General features: G+C 41.1%; 1 protein-coding gene across 1 annotated transcript in view; it reads right to left on the reverse strand.

The window, feature by feature from the left end:
• The window catches only part of LOC121403798 (heart- and neural crest derivatives-expressed protein 2-like), a 52,808-nt gene that overhangs the window by 25,668 nt on the left and 7,889 nt on the right, over nt 1-19,251 (reverse strand). The window contains exon 2 of the mRNA XM_041593674.1: nt 18,798-18,994. Coding sequence (XP_041449608.1) covers nt 18,798-18,994 — 197 coding nt within the window. The remainder of the gene's footprint in view (nt 1-18,797; nt 18,995-19,251) is intronic.

Below are 19,251 nucleotides of genomic sequence, written 5' to 3' on the forward strand. Positions count from 1 at the left end.
TCAAAATTCCAATTTGCGATTATATTCTATTTCTTCATACAAATCGTTCTAAGCCTAGCTAACCTACGGTGGCAAAGCGGGGCGAATTCGCCTTGAGGGAAAGAGCGAGCTTTTATTGCGCTCCCGCCTTGCCCTAACCTATTCACACTAGACTTCAAGCAATTCAAAATAATCTTAACATAAAACATAAAACGATGACATGACGAAACACCGGCTCCGTTGAAGGCCTGCGCAGCTTCAACAAATGGGTAGCGGCGCCAACTTGTGGATGGCCCGCCGAAAGACGCCTCCATCGCTCCTCCTAAGGTCGACGACCCTGACCATGCCGTCCTCCCCGGCGTGCGTGGCGATTATTCTCCCGAGGAGCCACTCCTGAGGAGGCATGTTGTCCTCGGCCACGAGGACGAGGTCTCCCTCCTGGACGTCGGGCTTCTTCTGATGCCACTTGCCCCGAATCTGCAGTCCCAGGACATAGTGGCCCTTGCGAAACTGGTAGCTCACGTGCGTGTCTCCGTCGTCGCCTGGGCTTCTTCATCGTCTTCGTCGCCGTGGAATGCCTTCAAGTCTGCTAGGCTCGCGGTCTTCCTCTGTTTTGCTCGGTGTATCTGCAGCTTGACTATATTGCGGGATAAGAATTTGATTACCCTGTACGGCCCTTCGAATTTATGTGCTAGTTTCGCCGCGAACCCGTCGGCCGCCTTGGATAGATGATGTTGACGTAGGAGAACCAGCGATCCCAGTTCTGGTCGCCACTCGCGTCGGCATATGTCGTATGTCTTCTTCTGTGCCTGGGACGCCCGTTGGGTGTTTTCTCGTACTACTTTGAAGCCTTGTCCTGTAGCCGTGTGGCCTTGTCCTGCGCAGCTTCGGATTCATTTCCCAGTCCCGGAGTTACCTCGTCGTACAAGGAGCCGGGTAGTCTTGGTTCTCTACCGAATACCAGGAACGCCGGGCTGAAGCCGGTGGTGTCCAATGTGCTGCTATTCACTGCTAAGCTCAGCTCCGGTAGCTGATCATCCCAGGTGCGTTGGTCACCCTTGATGTACTGTGCGATCATCGTTCATCGATCATCGTCGTGATAGTCCTATTGGCTCGTTCCGTCGGGTTTTGTTGGGGGGTTTTTTTTTTAATTCTTTTATTTACTCTAAATCTACCTATGTACAAACTTAAAAATTTAGGTAAATGGCTGGGCGAGCCCTTCATGGGTGGTACGGCCGTGAAGCATTGCTTCACAGCTTCACAGCGAGGCGCCGCCTAGCTTTTCCGCTCCCTTCTCACTCGCTCAACAGCGCGCAGTTCGGACATGATGGTTGCTGCGAAGTTGCTTGTCGCTTCCCAGTGCTCCGGAGACTGGAGCAGAAACGGCACTAGATTCCGGGTAGTAATGGCACCACCCAGGGCGACTTCCAGCAGATGCCTTTGTTCGCCAAATCTTCCATACGAAAAGATGACATGTTCGGCGTCTTCCTCCACTCGTTGTCCGCGCCATGAGCACTCCGCAGACTGGTCGTGCCCAAAGCAATGCAAGTAGCTGCGAAAGCAGCCGTAGCCACTGAGGAGCTGGGTCAGTTAGAAATTGACTTGCCCGTGTTTCCTTGCTAGCCACGGCTCGATGGTCAGGATAAGCTGGTGGGTCCACCGTCCCTTGGTGGCCGAATCCCATCGGTTTTGCCACTTTCCTAGTGTCTGCTGCTTGCATGCCGTGCGCACCATTTTCTTCCCTGCCTCTGCGATGCCCCTGCCATGGGTCTCCATGTAGTAGGTGGACCGTTCGTCCGCCAGGTACTCGAGGGGTGCCACTCCAGCGATGACATGGGCTGCCTCATCGGAGACCGTTCGGAAGGCACATATGATCCGTAGTTAGGAGAGACGGTGCGTGGCTACCAATCCCCTGACGTAACTCGCCGTTTTGAGGGCATTGGCCCAGACTGGCGCCGCATAGAGCATCACCGATCTAGTAGCACTCGTCAGCAGGCGTCTACGACAATGCTTAGGTCCACGCGTGTTCAGCATTATCCTTGAGAGGGCAGCATAGCTGGACGCCGCCTTCGCGCTCAAGTAGGCCAGGTGTTCTCGGAAGCAGAGCCGTGTGTCACTTCACCGCTGTCTTGAACCTTACTGTTGTATTTGCGACCGTGATGCTGGCCATCTCTACCTTCTTACGGCATGACACCTGCACTGCCTCGGTCGTGTGGGGCGCAAGCTCCAGTCCCACTTGTTCCAGCCATTGCTGGATGTGCGTGATCGCCTGGTTGCAGGTTACCTCTACCACCGACAACTCTTTCGCAACCACCAATATGGCTACGTCGTCCGCGAAGCCCACCACGTGCACTCCGAGGGGGAGGCTCAGTCGCAGGATGCCGTCGTACATCGCGTTTCAGAGTAGGGGGCCCAGCACCGAACCCTGCCGAACGCCACCTGTCACCGCGTGCTGCTTCGTGCCGGTCTGCGTGTCATACAGCAGCAGCCTCTTCTCAAAGTAGCTTCGTACGATACTTAGCAGGTAGCTTGCCGTATTGAAACCTTCCAGGGCCCTCAGGATTCAGCTCCACCTGGCTGTGTTGAAGGCATTCCTGATGTCTAGAGTGACTATCAGGCAGTACTCCTTGCCACCCCCCTTCCATCGAGTTCCAGCAATTGCAGACGATGCAATGCCCACCACTCGATTGATGGCGTCAATGGTCGATTTGGCCTTGTAAAATCCATACTGGTGCGGCGAAAGGTCTCCCGCCACCGTGATAGCTTGGTCCGAACGGAAGCAAATCACCTTCTCGAGCAGCTTTCCTGCCGTGTCGATCAGGCAGATTGGCCTTTACGACGACGCTGTCCCTGGTGTTTTGCCTGGTTTGGGGATAAGCACTAGCTTCTGCTTCTTCCACTGCTCCGGAAAAACTGCCTCTCGAAGATACTGGTTTATAAGCACGACAAAGATGTCCGGGCGCATGGAAAGGGCGAGAATGAGCGCTCTATTTAGTATAGAGTCTGGCCCTGGTGCTTTTTGGGCTAATGCTCCTGGCTGCGGTTTTCACCTCATCGAGCGTCACCTCTTCAAAGGGCGCCTGGCTAGGCGTTTCCCGTCAGCTATGGGTCACCTCGATGTGGTCCACCTTGTGCGGGAAAAGCTCCTGCACAATGGATCCAACCAGGTCGTGATGGCTCTGATGGTGGTGCCTGCTTCTTGTTGCCGCTCATTTTATTGGCCACCAACCTATACGCCCTTCCCCACGGGTCGTGCTCGACAGAGTCGCAGAGGGCCAGAGAGCATTCGCGTTTGTTCTCCTTAATGGCGGCCTTGAACGCGCGCCTGCAGTCCCTAAAGTCTGCCTGCCATTGCCCAAATGGGGGGTTACCGCGAGAGCGCTGGCAGCGGCAGCGGCGTCGTGCGTGGTTCCATTCTCGGCATAGCGAGAGCAGCTGACCAGGGTGAGATCCACCACCGAACCGCCTCCTCCTCTTGAGAAGGTGTGCTGCACTCCCTAGTTTAGGAGAGCGATGTCTCCAGCAACACCCCTCCTTTTGCATTAGTCGCGACGCTTCCCCAATCCTCTGCCCATGCGTTGAAGTCGCCTCCAATAGCCACTGGGTGTCGTCCTCTGATATCTATTGGTAATTCCCGTACGGTCTGGCTCAGCAGATCTTGGGCCGCAGCGCAGTGGTTAAGATTAGGCTACAGTAGCTTCATCATTGCGTCGGTATACTGGATCCACCTTTGGCTGCTGGACATCTTGAGCTGCCCGCGTAGTGGTGCGTCTCCTTCCGCCTGCTAGCTATGCAGATGAAGCAGCTTGGGTCGCTCTGGCAGGTAGCCGCTTTGTGCCCTGGTACGCCACACCTGAGGCAGCATCCGGTTCGGTCCACCGTGCTCCTGCACCTAACTGCTAGATGTCCGAATTCAAGACACCTGTAGCATCGTCTCTCTGATATCCGCTCCCGGAGCTTCCCCATCTCCATCATGGCTTTTGCCTGAGCGGGGGCAAGCTCACAAATGCTGTTTGTGTGCCGGCATACGACGGCCTCAAACTTTTGACAGCGTCGATGTCCACGCAGGGTGCGCCGACGCTTGCTGCCACCGCTGCTGCGATGTCCTCCTTCGTAACAAGGCTGTCAAGATCTTTGATCTCCACACAGAGCTCATCAGTGACCGCCCTGATACCCGATTGCATGCCCAATGCCTCGCTAATCACCTCCTTGAGACTTGCAGTGTTGCTCTTGATCGCGCCATTTAGCTCGAGCAGCAGTTCGCCCTTAGCCGTCCTACGGATTCTGTTGACATTTTCGCCCACTTCCTGGGGCTTACTGTCCTCGCGCCTAGTCACCATCCGAAGAATATCACTGTAGCTCAGATCTCCTTGGGGCTGAATTATGATTGCGTCTGGCCTCGGCTCGTGCTGGCGAGGCTCCGCTTTCTTTCGCGCCTTGGGGCCCACCTGTTGCCATTTGAGCTGCTTGGCACCGTGGTCCACTGTTCCAGAGGGAGTTTTCTCGCCCTGGTCCAGCGCCGGCAGCTCAGCTTGGGTTGACGCCTGCCTCAGCTTTGTGCTCCTCTGTCCCAAGCACTCGCCTGTTTTTGGCCGTCCGTTGAAAATGTTCAATAAGACGGCGGCCGGTTGTACATTTGGTACCTGATCGCAATCCCAATTCCCAATTCAAAATTCAAAAGGTATTTTTTGTTATTTTTTTTATTTTTATTTTTTTATACCCGTACTCAAAAAAGAGTTAAGGGGTATATTAGATTTGTGGTAAAAGTGGATGTGTGCAACGCAGAGAAGGAAACTTTTCCGACCCCAAAAAGTATATATATTCTTGATCAGCATCAATAGCCGAGTCGATATAGCCATGTCCCTCTGTCCGTCCGTCCGTCCGTCTGTCCGTCTGTCCGTCTTGATGAGCGCCTAGATCTGAGAAACTATAAGAGCTAGAGAAACCAAATTTGGTTTCCAGACTCATGTGATATCACACTGCTACAAGTGTATTTCAAAATTTCGATAAAACTAAAAACGCAGTATCGTAGAGAATGCCCATATCTACCAGATTGCCGAATCTGAACTAGATCGGATCATAATTATAGCCAGAATGAAGAAATTAATTTTCTGTTGGTTCCCTCTCCTTCTCCAGCGCAGCTGACGCTACTGATTCTCTTTCTCGCTCGCACACTCTGCCGCGTTCAGTGCACGAGCAACCCCTAGCGGAGGAGATGTAGAATATAAATGGTACATGTACAATCTACATGTTAGATGTGGAATATACATTGTAGATGTAGATAACAGATGTAGCAAAAAAATGTAAAATGTACAATTTTTTTTTTAATTTTTAAATTCTAAAAAATCATAAGCTCAAAAATGTATATACTGACTGAGTACGGGTATAAGTAGAGTCGCGTCTCCAGAAGCGACTCACACGTTCCCTCTCGTTTTTTTTGGTATTTAATCGCTGCCGCGAAATTGGATGGTCGCACGACGATGAGTCCGCATTGACCAGGTACTTCAGTTCGATGATGGGCATGTCGATATTTTCTTGTCTATCGATGGTTGTTAATGAGACCATGCATGGTGTTGCATTGGTATATTCTTATAATTTAAACAATATGATGCTTAGTTTAAAGTGTGGTCGTGTGTAAGAGTTTAACAAAATATATAGTAGTGAAATGGATTGATATGTATGTATGTGTAGGTGTGTAAGGCAACAGAAGATTGCCTCAGAAAGTAGGAACAACAGAAGGTTGCTCCTCAAGGTGACTTCCGTTGGCACCGAGTTAACCCGACCTGAATAAAATCCAGTGTGTTTCGAATCACAACTCCAAATTAGCATCATTAATAAATTTGGCCAATTCTCTAAAAAAAAGTGGCTCCCTTGTGAGCAATAGCTCCTTAAGATCTTTAAAGCGATGAAAAATCTTATATTTTTTCCTGATAATAGCATGTCGTTGGCAGGAGAAGATTGCATGTTCCGCATTGTCGAGAACGTTGCATACTTCGCAAATGTTGGTGTTTCTGGCTCTGATTTTGTGTAAAAAACGTTATCATAGGTTCGATTAATTAACAGTCTATTTATGACCTTTATGTTTTTTGCACTCCAGTCGAGAGCCCAGTGCCATGGTTTGACTGGAATTTCATTGTAAATTGACGCAAAATAAATTCCTTTGGTTTTTGATATTTCCTTGTACTCATTGTTCCAATCCGTCTGAACTTTTATTTTAACTTTTCATATTACTTCATCGAATGTTAGGGGTAAATTAAATAGTTTGCCTACATTAGTGGCTGATTTGGCTAGTATATCAGTCTTTTCATTAATGGCAATGTTCTTGTGACCGGGTATCCAGTGCACAATAAAGTTGCTCGTGAAGGAATTGTCCATGTTGAGGTGGATTTCGTCTGTCAAGTATGAATTTGATTCATTTCTCTTCAGGGCCTTTAAGGCTCCTTGACTATCGCAGAGAATTACAGTTTTACTGTATCTTTTTATATTTGATATCTTAACTGCCGTTAATATACCAACAAGCTCTGCAAACACAGATGAGGAACTATTTTCAGTCCTAAACATATAGCTAAAGTTACTAGGGTATTCTAAGATACCTATGCCTGTCTTATCACCATTGATGGATGCATCAGTGGTAAGAATATTCCATCCACCTGACACCCATTCTTCAAGCTTAGCTTGATATATCACATTGCATTCTTCGTTTGAGATGTCAGTTTTTTTCCTGTCAAAGACTGATAGACAAATTAAGGCTTTGGGACTATGTTTGTACTTCTTGGCTTCATTATAATTGTCGAAAATATCACTATATTCTTGGTACACAGCTGTGTAGGCAGTCTTTGCAGTGGATTTAATAACATCATTATACAAGGTCGGGCTTAGAGACTTTACTTTCAGTAGTTCTCTGACTGTGAGAATTTTAGCTCTGTGTTTGGGAGGTAAAATACCGGCCAGAGCAAAAATCAGATGCGTAGATGTTTTTGGAGGCACACCCACACAACGGCGAAGACAGTCCGTCTGTGCAGTGTTAAGAGACTTGCTGTTGCTAATGTTTAGATTCGAAAAACTAGTAATGGCATGTTCCTGCTGAGATCTGATGAAGGATTTGAAGATGTTGGATGAAACCTTGGGTTTGAGTCCCGCTTTGATGGTAGTTACAGCATGCAACAAAAGCTCACTTTTGTCTGATTTGTCCCTGATTTTTGCAATATGCAATTTGTCTGACATGTTGGCACTAATGATCCTGCCTAAGAAGGTAATTGACTCCTTTATTGGGAAAGTGATATTATTGCATGTAACTGCGATGTTATCACGTCTTCCCCTACTGCAAAACATAACTGAGGATTTGCTGGGGTTGAAATTAAGGCCTAGATCTTGACAGAGAAGGTGAAAGTCGTTGATCTTTACCTGTAAGTTTTTGCTAGCATCATTTATGTTGTTGCCTGTTGAGATGATGGCAAAGTCATCAGCAAATTGAATAATGGACGTATGTGAATCATTGATTTGATGAAGTCTTTTGGTGTACAGATTGAAAAGTAGAGGTGAGAGACAGGAGCCTTGAGGCAACCCACCATTGATTTCTTTACTGAAGTTACCCAGTTTTAGGAATCTAGACGAAAAGAAATTGACAATCCAGTCGGTATATTGCGTGGGAATGTGTTCATAATCCATTAGCACTTGTAGAGTTTGAAGATTAACGCAGTTATATGCATTATCAATGTCTACTACTACAATTGCAACGAATTTTCCCCTTTTCTTCTCACAGGCCGTGGTGCATTGATGCATTGATGAGATCATTTATGCACATGGCTGCTGATTTACCCTTTTGGTAGGCATAAGATCGTCTGGGCATGTTGTTACGTTTTTCTAAGAACATATCTAGGCGACTCTTGATCATAAGATTGAGAGTTTTAGCCAATACCGAGATGAGAGAAATAGGTCGATAGTTTTGGTAGATATGGAGATCCTTACCCCTCTTTGGGATGGGAATGACTTTGATTGTACGCCATTGATCAGGGACTCTACATTCTGTAAATAACCTGTTGTATTCTTGTAAAAGATTATTCAGTGCTGGGCTCCTGAGGGCTCTTATCATGTCATATGTAATTCTATCTATTCCTCCCGCAGTGTTTCTGCCCCTATTGAGAACAGCAGACAGGTCACTTAAGTTAAAGGGATTGATGTTGAGTGAAGCTGGCCTGACAGAGAAGGTATGAACTTTCGCCAACACAGAGACTTGGCTTTTAAGAAACTCAAGGTAAGGCAAGGACCATTCTACACTAAAGCTGGAATTAACTAGATCATTAAAGGACTTAATGTTTCTCAAGAAAAGCCAGGCTTTCCTTGAGTTTGGCTTTTGATTAAGTGCATCGATCTTGCGGGCGTAAGCGTTTCTTTTCGCAATTATTACTGCCTTCTTCCATTCTACTCTCAGGTTAACCGCTTTTATGTAGCTTTTCAGACTTTGAGCTCTTTGTGCCTGGATCTGTGCTTCGGTATATTTAGAGTACAACAGTTGCAATTCTGGATTCCACCAAGTCTTGGGGCATCTATTGTTGCTCAAGGAGTAGGTGGAGGCCCTAATGTTTTTTGTGAAGCTTTCTGTGATTTTTAAAATGTCTCCTGATGGCGTAGCACCTTTCAGCCTTCGAAGCAGTCTATTCTTAGCAAGAAAGAACTTGGGCTTCTCATTGCACTCCGGAATTTCCATTGAAATAGGATGATGGTGACTGCCTCCAACAAAAATTGAATTGCAGCTCCAGGTGACATTATCGCTGCAGTTTGAAAAGGTCAAATCCAACACTGAGCCACTTTGACTGTCGATGTGACGTCTAAAGGTGCACTTTCCATCGTTCAAACAATTATAACCGGAGTTACTCATGTAGTTCTCTAGGAATCTACCCTTGGCATTGGTGACATTGTCACCAAAGCAAGTGTTTCTGGCGTTAATGAGCGATACCTTAAACGACGCTAAATTAACGCACCTATACACAAAAAAATAGAGGACACAAGATATAATTTTTTTCGACTTTTCCTGAGTTTTTAAAGTCAACATTTCGTTAAAAATACCGCAAAAAATCATCATTTTTGCATTACAATGCTTTATATTTCCAGGCGATAAGCTGAAATCACAAAGTGTTTGGGCTTAACTGCTAGCTGTTTTAATTATCTTTTCAAAATAGTAAAGTTCTTTACAACCAGGTGTAAGATACTAGAGTAGCGTAAAAAAAAAGCGCTACCTCTGAAAAAAGCTTTATAAAAAATACCAGGTTTCAAAAATTCTTCAAAAAAAGTTCTGCCATAGAAAAAAAAAAAATTATTGTTAAGAGTGAGGACGTGGGCATTCCAGCCACACCACTGTTAGCAATCCAGCTTCGTCAGCTGTTGCCCTCGCTCTCGCTCACACGCTTATGAGTGTTTTTCCCCCCGGTGACGCGCTCTCGCGCGCTCAGACTCACCACGCTTACGCTCCCGCCCACGCTCGGCACCCGCTACCGCTGACGATAGCCGCCGGCTGCTGACTTCGACTAGTATTAATGCGCTTCTACACTCTAAGCAAAACGGCTTTTTGCACGCGATTCCCTGTAATATACCGAATAAAACCCTACTTTGACGAACTTGGACCTGCCCTGTCTTTTCTTGGGAAGTGATTGTTGGAACCCCCTTGAGACGCCTCTTCGCTCAAACAATTATCATCAAACCATTTCTAAGCCCTATGTCTTTAAGAAAAAGTTGGTTTTGTTCCTTGAGGAAAACTCGTGTCGAGTAGTGTAATCCATAAACCATGAACCATTTAAAAACAACATAATAACTATCAACTTGCTATTTTAAGTTATTTTCATTCATAATCATAAAAATAATCATAATAATTCATAATATCTTATCCTTTTGTAGTCATAATCATAATCTTATCTATATGGATCATCCAGATTAAAATCTTTTCCCACATTTGTTTGTATTTGCGCTATCAATCTTAATTTCTAAGATCAATTAAGTGTCTTCCGTCTTTAGCCAAAACAAATTACATCGATTGTTGGCCGACGCGAGAACATGCAAGGTATAATTGTCCGTGTGAAAAACATAAACATATGTTATGTCACAAAACACACTTACAGCTAAATCAAAGCAATACTTGATCAAAAAACACTAAAATCGCGATTAAAAGCTAATGGGTTGTAATATGAACATCAAAATTACGTTGAGACCTATGCGCAGACCTACTGAATATACGACAAAAATTTCATGAAAATCAGTCGAGCAGTTTGGGAGGAGTTGAACAACAAACGTGACACGAAATTTGTATATATATAGATTATTTTTTCAATTAATCTAAATAAAACCATACAAATTAAAACGAGATGGAACGTGTGAGTCGCTTCTGGGAACGCGACTCTACTTATACCCGTACTCAGTCAGTATATACATTTTTGAGCATGATTTTTTAGAATTTAAGAATTAAAAAAATTTTACATTTTAAATTTTTTTGCTGCATATGTTATCCACATCTATATATACAATGCATATTCTACATCGAACATGTAGATTCTACATGTACCATTTAGATTCTACATATCCTCCGCTGGGGGTTGCTCGCGCACTGAACGCGGCAAAGTGTGCGAGCGAAAAAGGGAATGAATAGCGTAGCGTGGTCGGTACTGGCAGGATGGGGCGGGGAAAACAACTAAAAATCAATTTCTTCATTCTGGCTGTAATTATGATTTGATCTGATTCAGATTCGGCAATCTGGTAGATATGGTTATTCTCTACGATACTGCGTTTTTAGTTTTATCGTATCTTTAAAATTGTGCCTGCCACAGATTTTCGTCATTTATGGTGGCGGAAGGGGGCGGGGCGAAATTTTGAAATACACAATACAATATCAGTGTGATATCACATGAGTCTGGAAACCAAATTTGGTTTCTCCAGCTCTTATAGTCTCTGAGATCTAGGCGCTCATCGAGACAGACAGACAGACAGACAGACGGACAGACAGACATGGCTATATCGACTCGGCTATTGATGCTGATCAAGAATATATTTACTTTATGGGTTCGGAAACGTTTCCTTCGCTGCGTTGCACACATCCACTTTTACCACAAATCTAATATATCCCTTAACTGTTTTTTGAGTACGGGTATAAAAAAAAATTTGTTTAATAAAGAAAAATAAATAACTTTAGAATACTTGAAGTTGGCCAGCGAGCGAAGCGAGTGAGCATGGGGCTTACCCCCTCGAAACTCTATATATATTACGATATTCTTATAAAAAGGGGATGTGTAGTGTGTTTGGCCTAATCAATTTAAGCACCACTCTAAAGACAAATTTCAATATGATGCGGTTCCAGCGGCGGTCGCTATCATTGCCCAAAAGTGATGCGTCTGCATACAGAGAACCTTACGTAACGAGCATTGGGCAGCTACCGCCGCCGTCCGAAATCCGACGCGTCATATGCAATATTGACCGTGGGAGCCTTACGTAACGAGGCTTTGTTTCCCACGCCATGGAGGCAACTCATTTTGACGATTTTCATATAAATATAAGTTTGCTTTCAATAAAGAATTAATTAATAATCCAGAATTCATTGTCTTATATATATATATAAATTACCAGCAGTTACGAAGTGCGGGCAATTAATAACACTACTCGACACGAGTTTTCCTCAAGGAACAAAACCAACGTTTTCTTAAAGATTTGGGGATTAGAAATGGTTTGATGATATTTTTTTGTTTTCTGTCAGAACTTTTAATTAAAACAGCTAGAAGTTAAGTCTTTGTCTGGGAAATATAAAGCTTAAAAAAAATACCAGTTTTCAAAAATTCTTAAAAAAAAAGCCATGGGAAAAAAACCATAATTCTTTAAAAAAAATTTAAAGTACCATATCTTTTACAAAAAGTCGGTTTGGATCCTTGAGGAGAAAAAAGTTCGATTTTGTCGAGTAGTGTAATTTGTGTAAAGCAATAGCTGCAGTGGCTTTCTCCTTAAATTCTATGTTGTAACAAGTAACAATATTGATTTGACAATGATTTTGATCTAGAATATTTATTATATATGGTTACATGTCTATATATGGGTCTATTAATTTTAGTTACTAATAGTATTATTAAACTTATATGCTAGTGTAAAGGTTTATGGATTTAAGAAATTGGATTGTTGTAACTACATATATTTTTGGGATAGACTATTTCTTTTAGGGTTTTTTGGATGAGCTTGTGTCTGTGTTCAACGTAAAGAGGATATTTTAGGAATATATGGGATAGGGTTAGGTTATGATTGCATAGGTGGCTGTGTATCAGTTTAGTGTGTCCGATTCGTAGTCTCATAAATTTTATGGTATCTATTCGAGAGATTGTTGTGTTCAAAAATTCGATATTCCTCTGCTTTTTTGAGTTGATGAGCTTATAGTGTAGAGATGTGCTGTTCCAGATTATATCGTATTGGGCTTTCATGTGTTTACTGATGTATTTAAGGGTATCTGGTATATTGAGGTTTTTTTTCTAATATTAATGGCAATGTGATTTCTTGCTTAGCAGATTGGTCTGCAAGCTCGTTTCAAATGATGCCGCAGTGTCCTGGGACCGATATCAAAGTGAATTTGTGTTTGTATTTTAATATGGTTTTTTAAATTTCTAATGTGTAGTAAGTATGTTTGTTGGGGTTTTCTAGTGCTGTAAGAGCTAAGAGTGAGTCGGAGCATATGGCAAATTTTCCGTTGCCTTTTCCATGCGTAAAGAATTGCTGCTATTTTGGCAGTGAAAATAGAGGTATGTATATGGCGGGAGCATTTGCTGGATTATGATGTGTTGTGTGGAGGCTACGCTGTAGACTACTCCGCTATCGGATTTAGAGCTGTCTGTGTATAGGAACGTGTGTTGTTTGAGGGTATCTTTTCTTTCTAGGAAGTTTTGAGAGTAAACTATCGGTGGTGTGTTGGGTTTTGATGAGGTGTGGAGTGATTGTTGGAGTGATTTCTTTTTTATTTATTATGGGGACAGAACGTAGTAGTATCGCTTTGCAGAAGCATGGCTGTATATATTATATTGGCCTTAAATTAATAAATACAGGAGTGTCTTAGAAATCACTTCCGCTGGAATTTCACCTAAATTCCACTCCGCGGTGCCACACACCGATTTTTAAACAGATTCGAAATCGCGCACTATTTATCCAGCGATTTGAATAAATACACCCATAATTTAACATTATACATGTTAATTAATCGTTTGACTGAATTTTCACTTAACGATTCCAAGCTCAATTCACTGTCGTCCGAGGGCGAGGTGTCCATTCGGAGTTTCGAAGTTAGGACAGTAATGCCACCTTTTTTAAGCCGAATTCGGAGCAAGATATTCAATATTAATTATATTGAAAGAATTCTGTTTTTCTTTAATTAAGCATTAAAAAAAATATCTCATTGCAGTAAAACTTCCTTTACGTCAAATGTGTGCACACTTTTTGTGCAAACTGTGAAAAAATGTTTAGTCATTTGTAGTTCTACCAGGTGGCATCGCTTCAAAATGGCAAAACAGAACTAACAAACCATTCCTACACATTATTGCCATTACATTTATGTAAAAAACCACTGTTCGGCTAAGTGCAGACCCATGGCAGCACAAAGAGAAGCATAGCGATCATTATACCAAAAAATGTTAATTGTAATGAACCAAATTAGCAGTAGTTTGAGAAGACAACAGTAAAAACCACATACGTATCGTCTGAACGTGAAAACAAGTCGGATGCGCATCTGAGAAGCCTACGCTGCAAGGTTTCTATTCTAATATGTTGCCTCCGTAGCTCTTCGATGGCCAACTGTATCGCTAAAAGCTCTAGAAAAATGAAATCGCTCGGAATTTTGTAACATCGCCGAAATTTTTAACGGAAAAAACTCTGCGCGGATTCCCATTGAACTCGTGTTTTCTGTGGCATCCCTGACAAAGAAAAACTAATTTTTTTCCGATTTCAATTTTGCGTTTGAAAGCTTAATATTTCCCAGACGGTAAGCTAAAACTACAAAGTTTCAGGTCCAGTTCATAGCTCCATTTATCAGCTTTGCAGAACTGCGCAAAGTGATTCTGGACTCTGGACTTACGAAGCGGCTAAGTTGAGATTTTTCTGTGTTCAACGCCGATTCTGGCTAATCCGGTAACGGGAAAGAAGTTCATATTGGATACAAATGCGAGTGGCACAGGTATTGATGGAGTGTTATCTCAGATGATTAAGGGCCAGGAGAAAGTGGTTGCCTATCATAGCAAGGTTTTGTCTAAACCAGAAAGCAACTACTATGTCACGAGAAAAGAGCTGTATTTCCCCAAAATTACCTTAAAAGACGCATAATTAATGCACACAATAAATACAAATACTCAGGATTTTTTTTTTGACTTTTTATAAGTATTTAAAGATACAATTTTATACAATATACCTAAATAAAATGATGATTCTTATTATTTGAAAGCTTAATATTTCCCAGACCAGACGGTAAGCTGAAAATACGAAATGTTCATTACTACTTTATAGCTGAACTTAAAAGCTTTTCTTAATGGCATACGACATTACAACCAGATGTAATAGTGGAACAGTGGGAATTTTTGGCAGATGTGAAATTTCGATTCCCACTGGCACCATCCACCTTTTAACATCCATAAAAACAGCTGATGCACACAATTGGGTACGGCGGAAAATTTTTTTACTTTTACAATCAAAATGAATATTAATAATATTGCAATGGCTGTGAATGTGATTCAGCACCAAAATATATTCTTGCACAAACTAATCATGTTGCTGGACATGGATGATGATGATGATGATGAGACCAAAGTGACGAGGAAGAGATATTAGAATGAATATCTGTTTTGAAAACTCGGAAGCGTGGTCATTTGTGACTGCTTCTACTAAATCAAATCAATGTTTTAAATACAAATACAGATTCTATGTTTTTAAGACGCTGTTCGGGACATTTTGCCGAGAAAGATGTAGCCGAAAGGAAAGTTTTGTGTTATTTCTTAGAATTGTATATTTTGGGCTCTTTTTCAGAGTACAGAACAGTCGGAAGGCTGTCAGCCAACAGCGTGTATAATATCCTGCATGATTTTTGCAAAGCATTGATAAGCGAATAACCAGAGTCCACAAACTATCTCACTTCCGAGTTTTGGTGCCTGAGACAATTCTGACATTTTTGTTTTTTCTCATTTTCATGTCTGTCATTTCGTTGTGAATGTAAAATATTTATGGTTGCATTTGAAAATAGAATAGAATAGACACAATAAAGCAGACAAGGCGTTAACATTGGCAGATGTGCGTCTTGAGAAGAGCTGATTTGGGTGCTTGATGACAAGGAAAGTAACCAAATTTTTGGAAATCAACAGAAGTATGCAGGACGACAAGAAAATGGACGACAGAGAATTGATTCTCATATTTATTTCTTATTTTCAGACATTTCTTTGTAGAGTTTGTGGGAGTTCTTCATGAAAACTATAGAAGTTCTTCACCAGCAGTATCTTAATGGCATCTTAATGGTATGTTAATAATACAATCAGCTTAATATATTTTATTTCAGGATTTTATGTTTTTATTTTTCGTACAACCATAACAACAACCATACAAGTTTTTGTTGTTATTAGTGGTGATAATTGCGCTGATAGGCAGAAAAGTGCCAAAATGTGCTGTTAAGCGCAAAAGCAATCGAATATGCATCCGAGAGCGACGCAACATTTTGCCACCACTAGAGCCCTATGCTTAGCCTATGTACAAAAATGCAAAGAAGCATGACGCAGCCCCAGTCGGAACAGCCTATTAGGAATATTCTAGATGGAGGGTGGAAAGCCTGGGATTTTTTGAACGGCAAAAACCATGCGGACCATCCCCGAAATAGATGGTGCATGGTCGACTGTGGGAATAGGCCATTAGATAATTAAGTTATGTGAAAAAAACGCTACCTTTGGAAACAAAACATACAAACAACTACCATTTTCCTTAAATTCATTAAAACAAAAATTCGGCCATAGAAAAAAAACACAATTTTTAAAAAAAATTGTGATTTCCCAAATCTATTAGAAAAAGTCGGTTTGGTGTGAATCGTTACATAAAAATACGAGAAAAATCTTGGCTAATCACCAAAGTACAACATGAAAAGAAGTTTGCATCAATATATTGTCTCAACTTTCACTTAAATCTTTGTTTGAACTGAGCGTCGCGGAAAGGACTTGCATATTTTACAAGTGCGAATGGCTTGGTTTTTTGCAAAAATCTCGTTAACGAATAGTTGCCCTAATCGACCTTAGCACTAGTTATCGGGCTAGTCAGAAGTTGTGACATAATTGTAAAACAATATTGAAAATTCGACTAGAGTAAGAAAATTTGAGGAAAGACTAGAAATAAATTTATTATACCATCAGACATGCTCTGATTACACTACTCGACAAAATCGAACTTTTTTTTTCCTCAAGGATCCAAACCGACTTTTTCTGATAGATATGGAGATTTAAAATTTTTTAAAGAATTATGGTTTTTTTTCTATGGCAGAACTTTTTTTTGAAAAATTTTTGAAGTCTGGTATTTTTTTTTAAGCTTTTTTCAGAGGAAGCGCTTGTTTTTTTCACATAACTCTAGTATCTTACGTCTAATTGTAAAGATTGTAAAGAGCTCAACTGCCAATTGGGAACAAAGCAAACAAAAAAGGGTTGTACATTTGGTACCTGATCGCGATCCCAATTCCCAATGGGAATTGGGCTCGCAACCATCGAAAAGGTATTTTTTGTTCATTTTTTTCCTTTTTTAGGTTTGGTTAACGAATTTTAGATCCAAAGTCTCTCCATAGATTTTAATGAGCGATACCTTAAACGACTCCAAACTAACGCACCTATACACAAAAAAATAGAGAACACAGGATATAATTTTTTTTCGACTTTGACTTTTAAAGTCAAAATTTCATAAAAAATACCGCACAAAAATCATCATTTTTGCATTTCAATGCTTTATATTTCTCAGACGGTAAGCTGTAATCACAAAGTGTTTAGGCTTAACTTCTAGCGGTTTTAATTATCTTTTCAAATAGCAAAATAAGATAGCAAAGTTCTTTACAATCAGACGTAAGATACTAGAGTTAGGTGAAAAAAACAAGCTCTACCTCTGAAAAAAGCTTAAATAAAAAATACCAGTTTTCAAAAATTCTTCAAAAAAAAGTTCTGCCATAGAAAAAAAAAAAATATGATCAAACCATTTCTAAGCCCCAAATCTTTAAGAAAAAGTTCGTTTTGTTCCTTGAGGAAAAATCGTGTTGACTAGTGTTATCGCAAATCGCATAAAGTTTCGATTTGACAGTCAAATAGCAAAAATGCGTGCTACGGTTTTCGTAAATTGCTAGATTTTTACGATTTTTAACCGGTTGAGATCGCGATTTCAAATCGAATTGCACATAGCACCTAAATAAAAACTTGTATGAGCGGAAAATATATAAATTCAAATTTGCTGGAGTTTTAAGTTTATATTCATATAATTAAACATTTATTTTCGCATATCCTAATATATTTAATAAATTTATTTCTAATAGCAACCAAATTTTACCTCACCAAATTAAACCTCATAGCCTTTTCCCGCACAGCACATATCTGAGAAACGGTGGTAATTTTTGACAGATGTGAAACTCCGATTCCCACTGGCACCATCCACCATCCATGAAAAATAGCTGATGCACACAATTTGGTGCGGCGAAAAATGTATTTCTTTTATAATTTAAATGAATATTAATAATATTTCAATGGTTGTGAATGTGATTCAGCAGTAAAACATATTCTTGCACAAGCTAATCATATGGCTGGACATGGATGATGATAAAGAGACTAACATTGAGGAGAGAATTTATTGGAATGGATATCTGTTTTGAAAACATTGAAGTGTGGTCACTTCTGACTGCTTCTACTAAATCCAATCAATGTTTTAAATAAAAATATATATTCTATGTTTGTTGAGAAGCGGTTTGGGACATTTTGGGAGAAAGATGTACCCGAAAACAACGAGGCGTTTTGTAAGGAAAGTTATGTATAGCCATAGCATTGTATACTTTGGGCTCTTTTTCTGAGTACAGAATAGTCGGAAGGCAGTCAGCCAAAAGCGGGTGCAATATCCTGCATGAGTTTTGCAGAACACTCATAAAAGAATTCCCATTTGACCTATAAAGTTTCGATATAAATATCGACGAGGGGAAAAATGTCGTCTCTTCTTACTTCACCGATTTTTTGTTTTGCTTAGGTATAATAAAATGCGATTGCCAAAAAAATTACATATTTAAGAAAAATATTTCCCTTTTTAACACAAAGAAAGATTTTTTTTTAAATAAGTATCGTAAAACTATTTGTGAATGAAACACTATCAATAGCATAAAGATACGAAAACCAGAGCGCACAAAATTTTAATTCGCACGCGAATTGTTCCAAAATAGTTTTTTTTTTGTGATTAAATCATCGCAGCTATATTGTCGCATTGATCAGATACTGGTGGTTAAGTCGTATGTGCAGGACATACTCGTATACTCGTATTTTGATTTTTTTTTCCGTGTATCGACACGTGTCTTTAACACTTTTTGTTTAGGTTATGTTTTTTCCGACGGCGCAGCTATTTCCAACAATACAGTACAGTACAATTTATGGTTTGTTCTCTTTTGTTTTTAATTTTATATTTTATTGCGAAAGCGAATATGGTGGCCGGTCTTCAATGACCGGATACGTTCAGTTCAGTCATTAACAACCGGTTTTAAATAGTAAGAATCTTACGACTTGCCAACATCAGAGCGAGCAATTTTGCAATTTGTTTTTATTGATTTTTTTTATATTTACCTTGGATAATTTCGTATCTGATGGAACATTTGGAATTTTTTCACGAAGGTATGAAAAAGCATTATTTATGCTTTGTGTCCGTCTACGCTCTTTTTTGTTTGCTGTATTTCGTTTTTTTATGGTCCGAACATTTGAAGTTGCCATCAGACCATAGGGATTTATTGGGATATATCTTTGTTCCTGAATGTTTTTAGAGCCTGAAAGACATAATTTTAAATCCACTAGTAAAAAGAATTCAACGCAAAACTAAGACCAACAAGAACTATGAATATACATCCGGATACTCAGAAGACAGATATCCTAATCAAATCATTAGTAACAATATGATATTAGACTTTGCTAACTTACTAACTAAAAAAACCAAGATAGCATTGATGGAAAAGTAAGCAATGAGAGCGAGAGAAATGCCTCAGCTCGGGCTTCCAGTTGAGCTGGGCGCAGTGCAGCTGCTATT

The sequence above is a fragment of the Drosophila obscura genome, unplaced genomic scaffold (genome assembly GCF_018151105.1).
Source record: "Drosophila obscura isolate BZ-5 IFL unplaced genomic scaffold, ASM1815110v1 contig_193, whole genome shotgun sequence".
NCBI lineage: Eukaryota > Metazoa > Arthropoda > Insecta > Diptera > Drosophilidae > Drosophila > Drosophila obscura.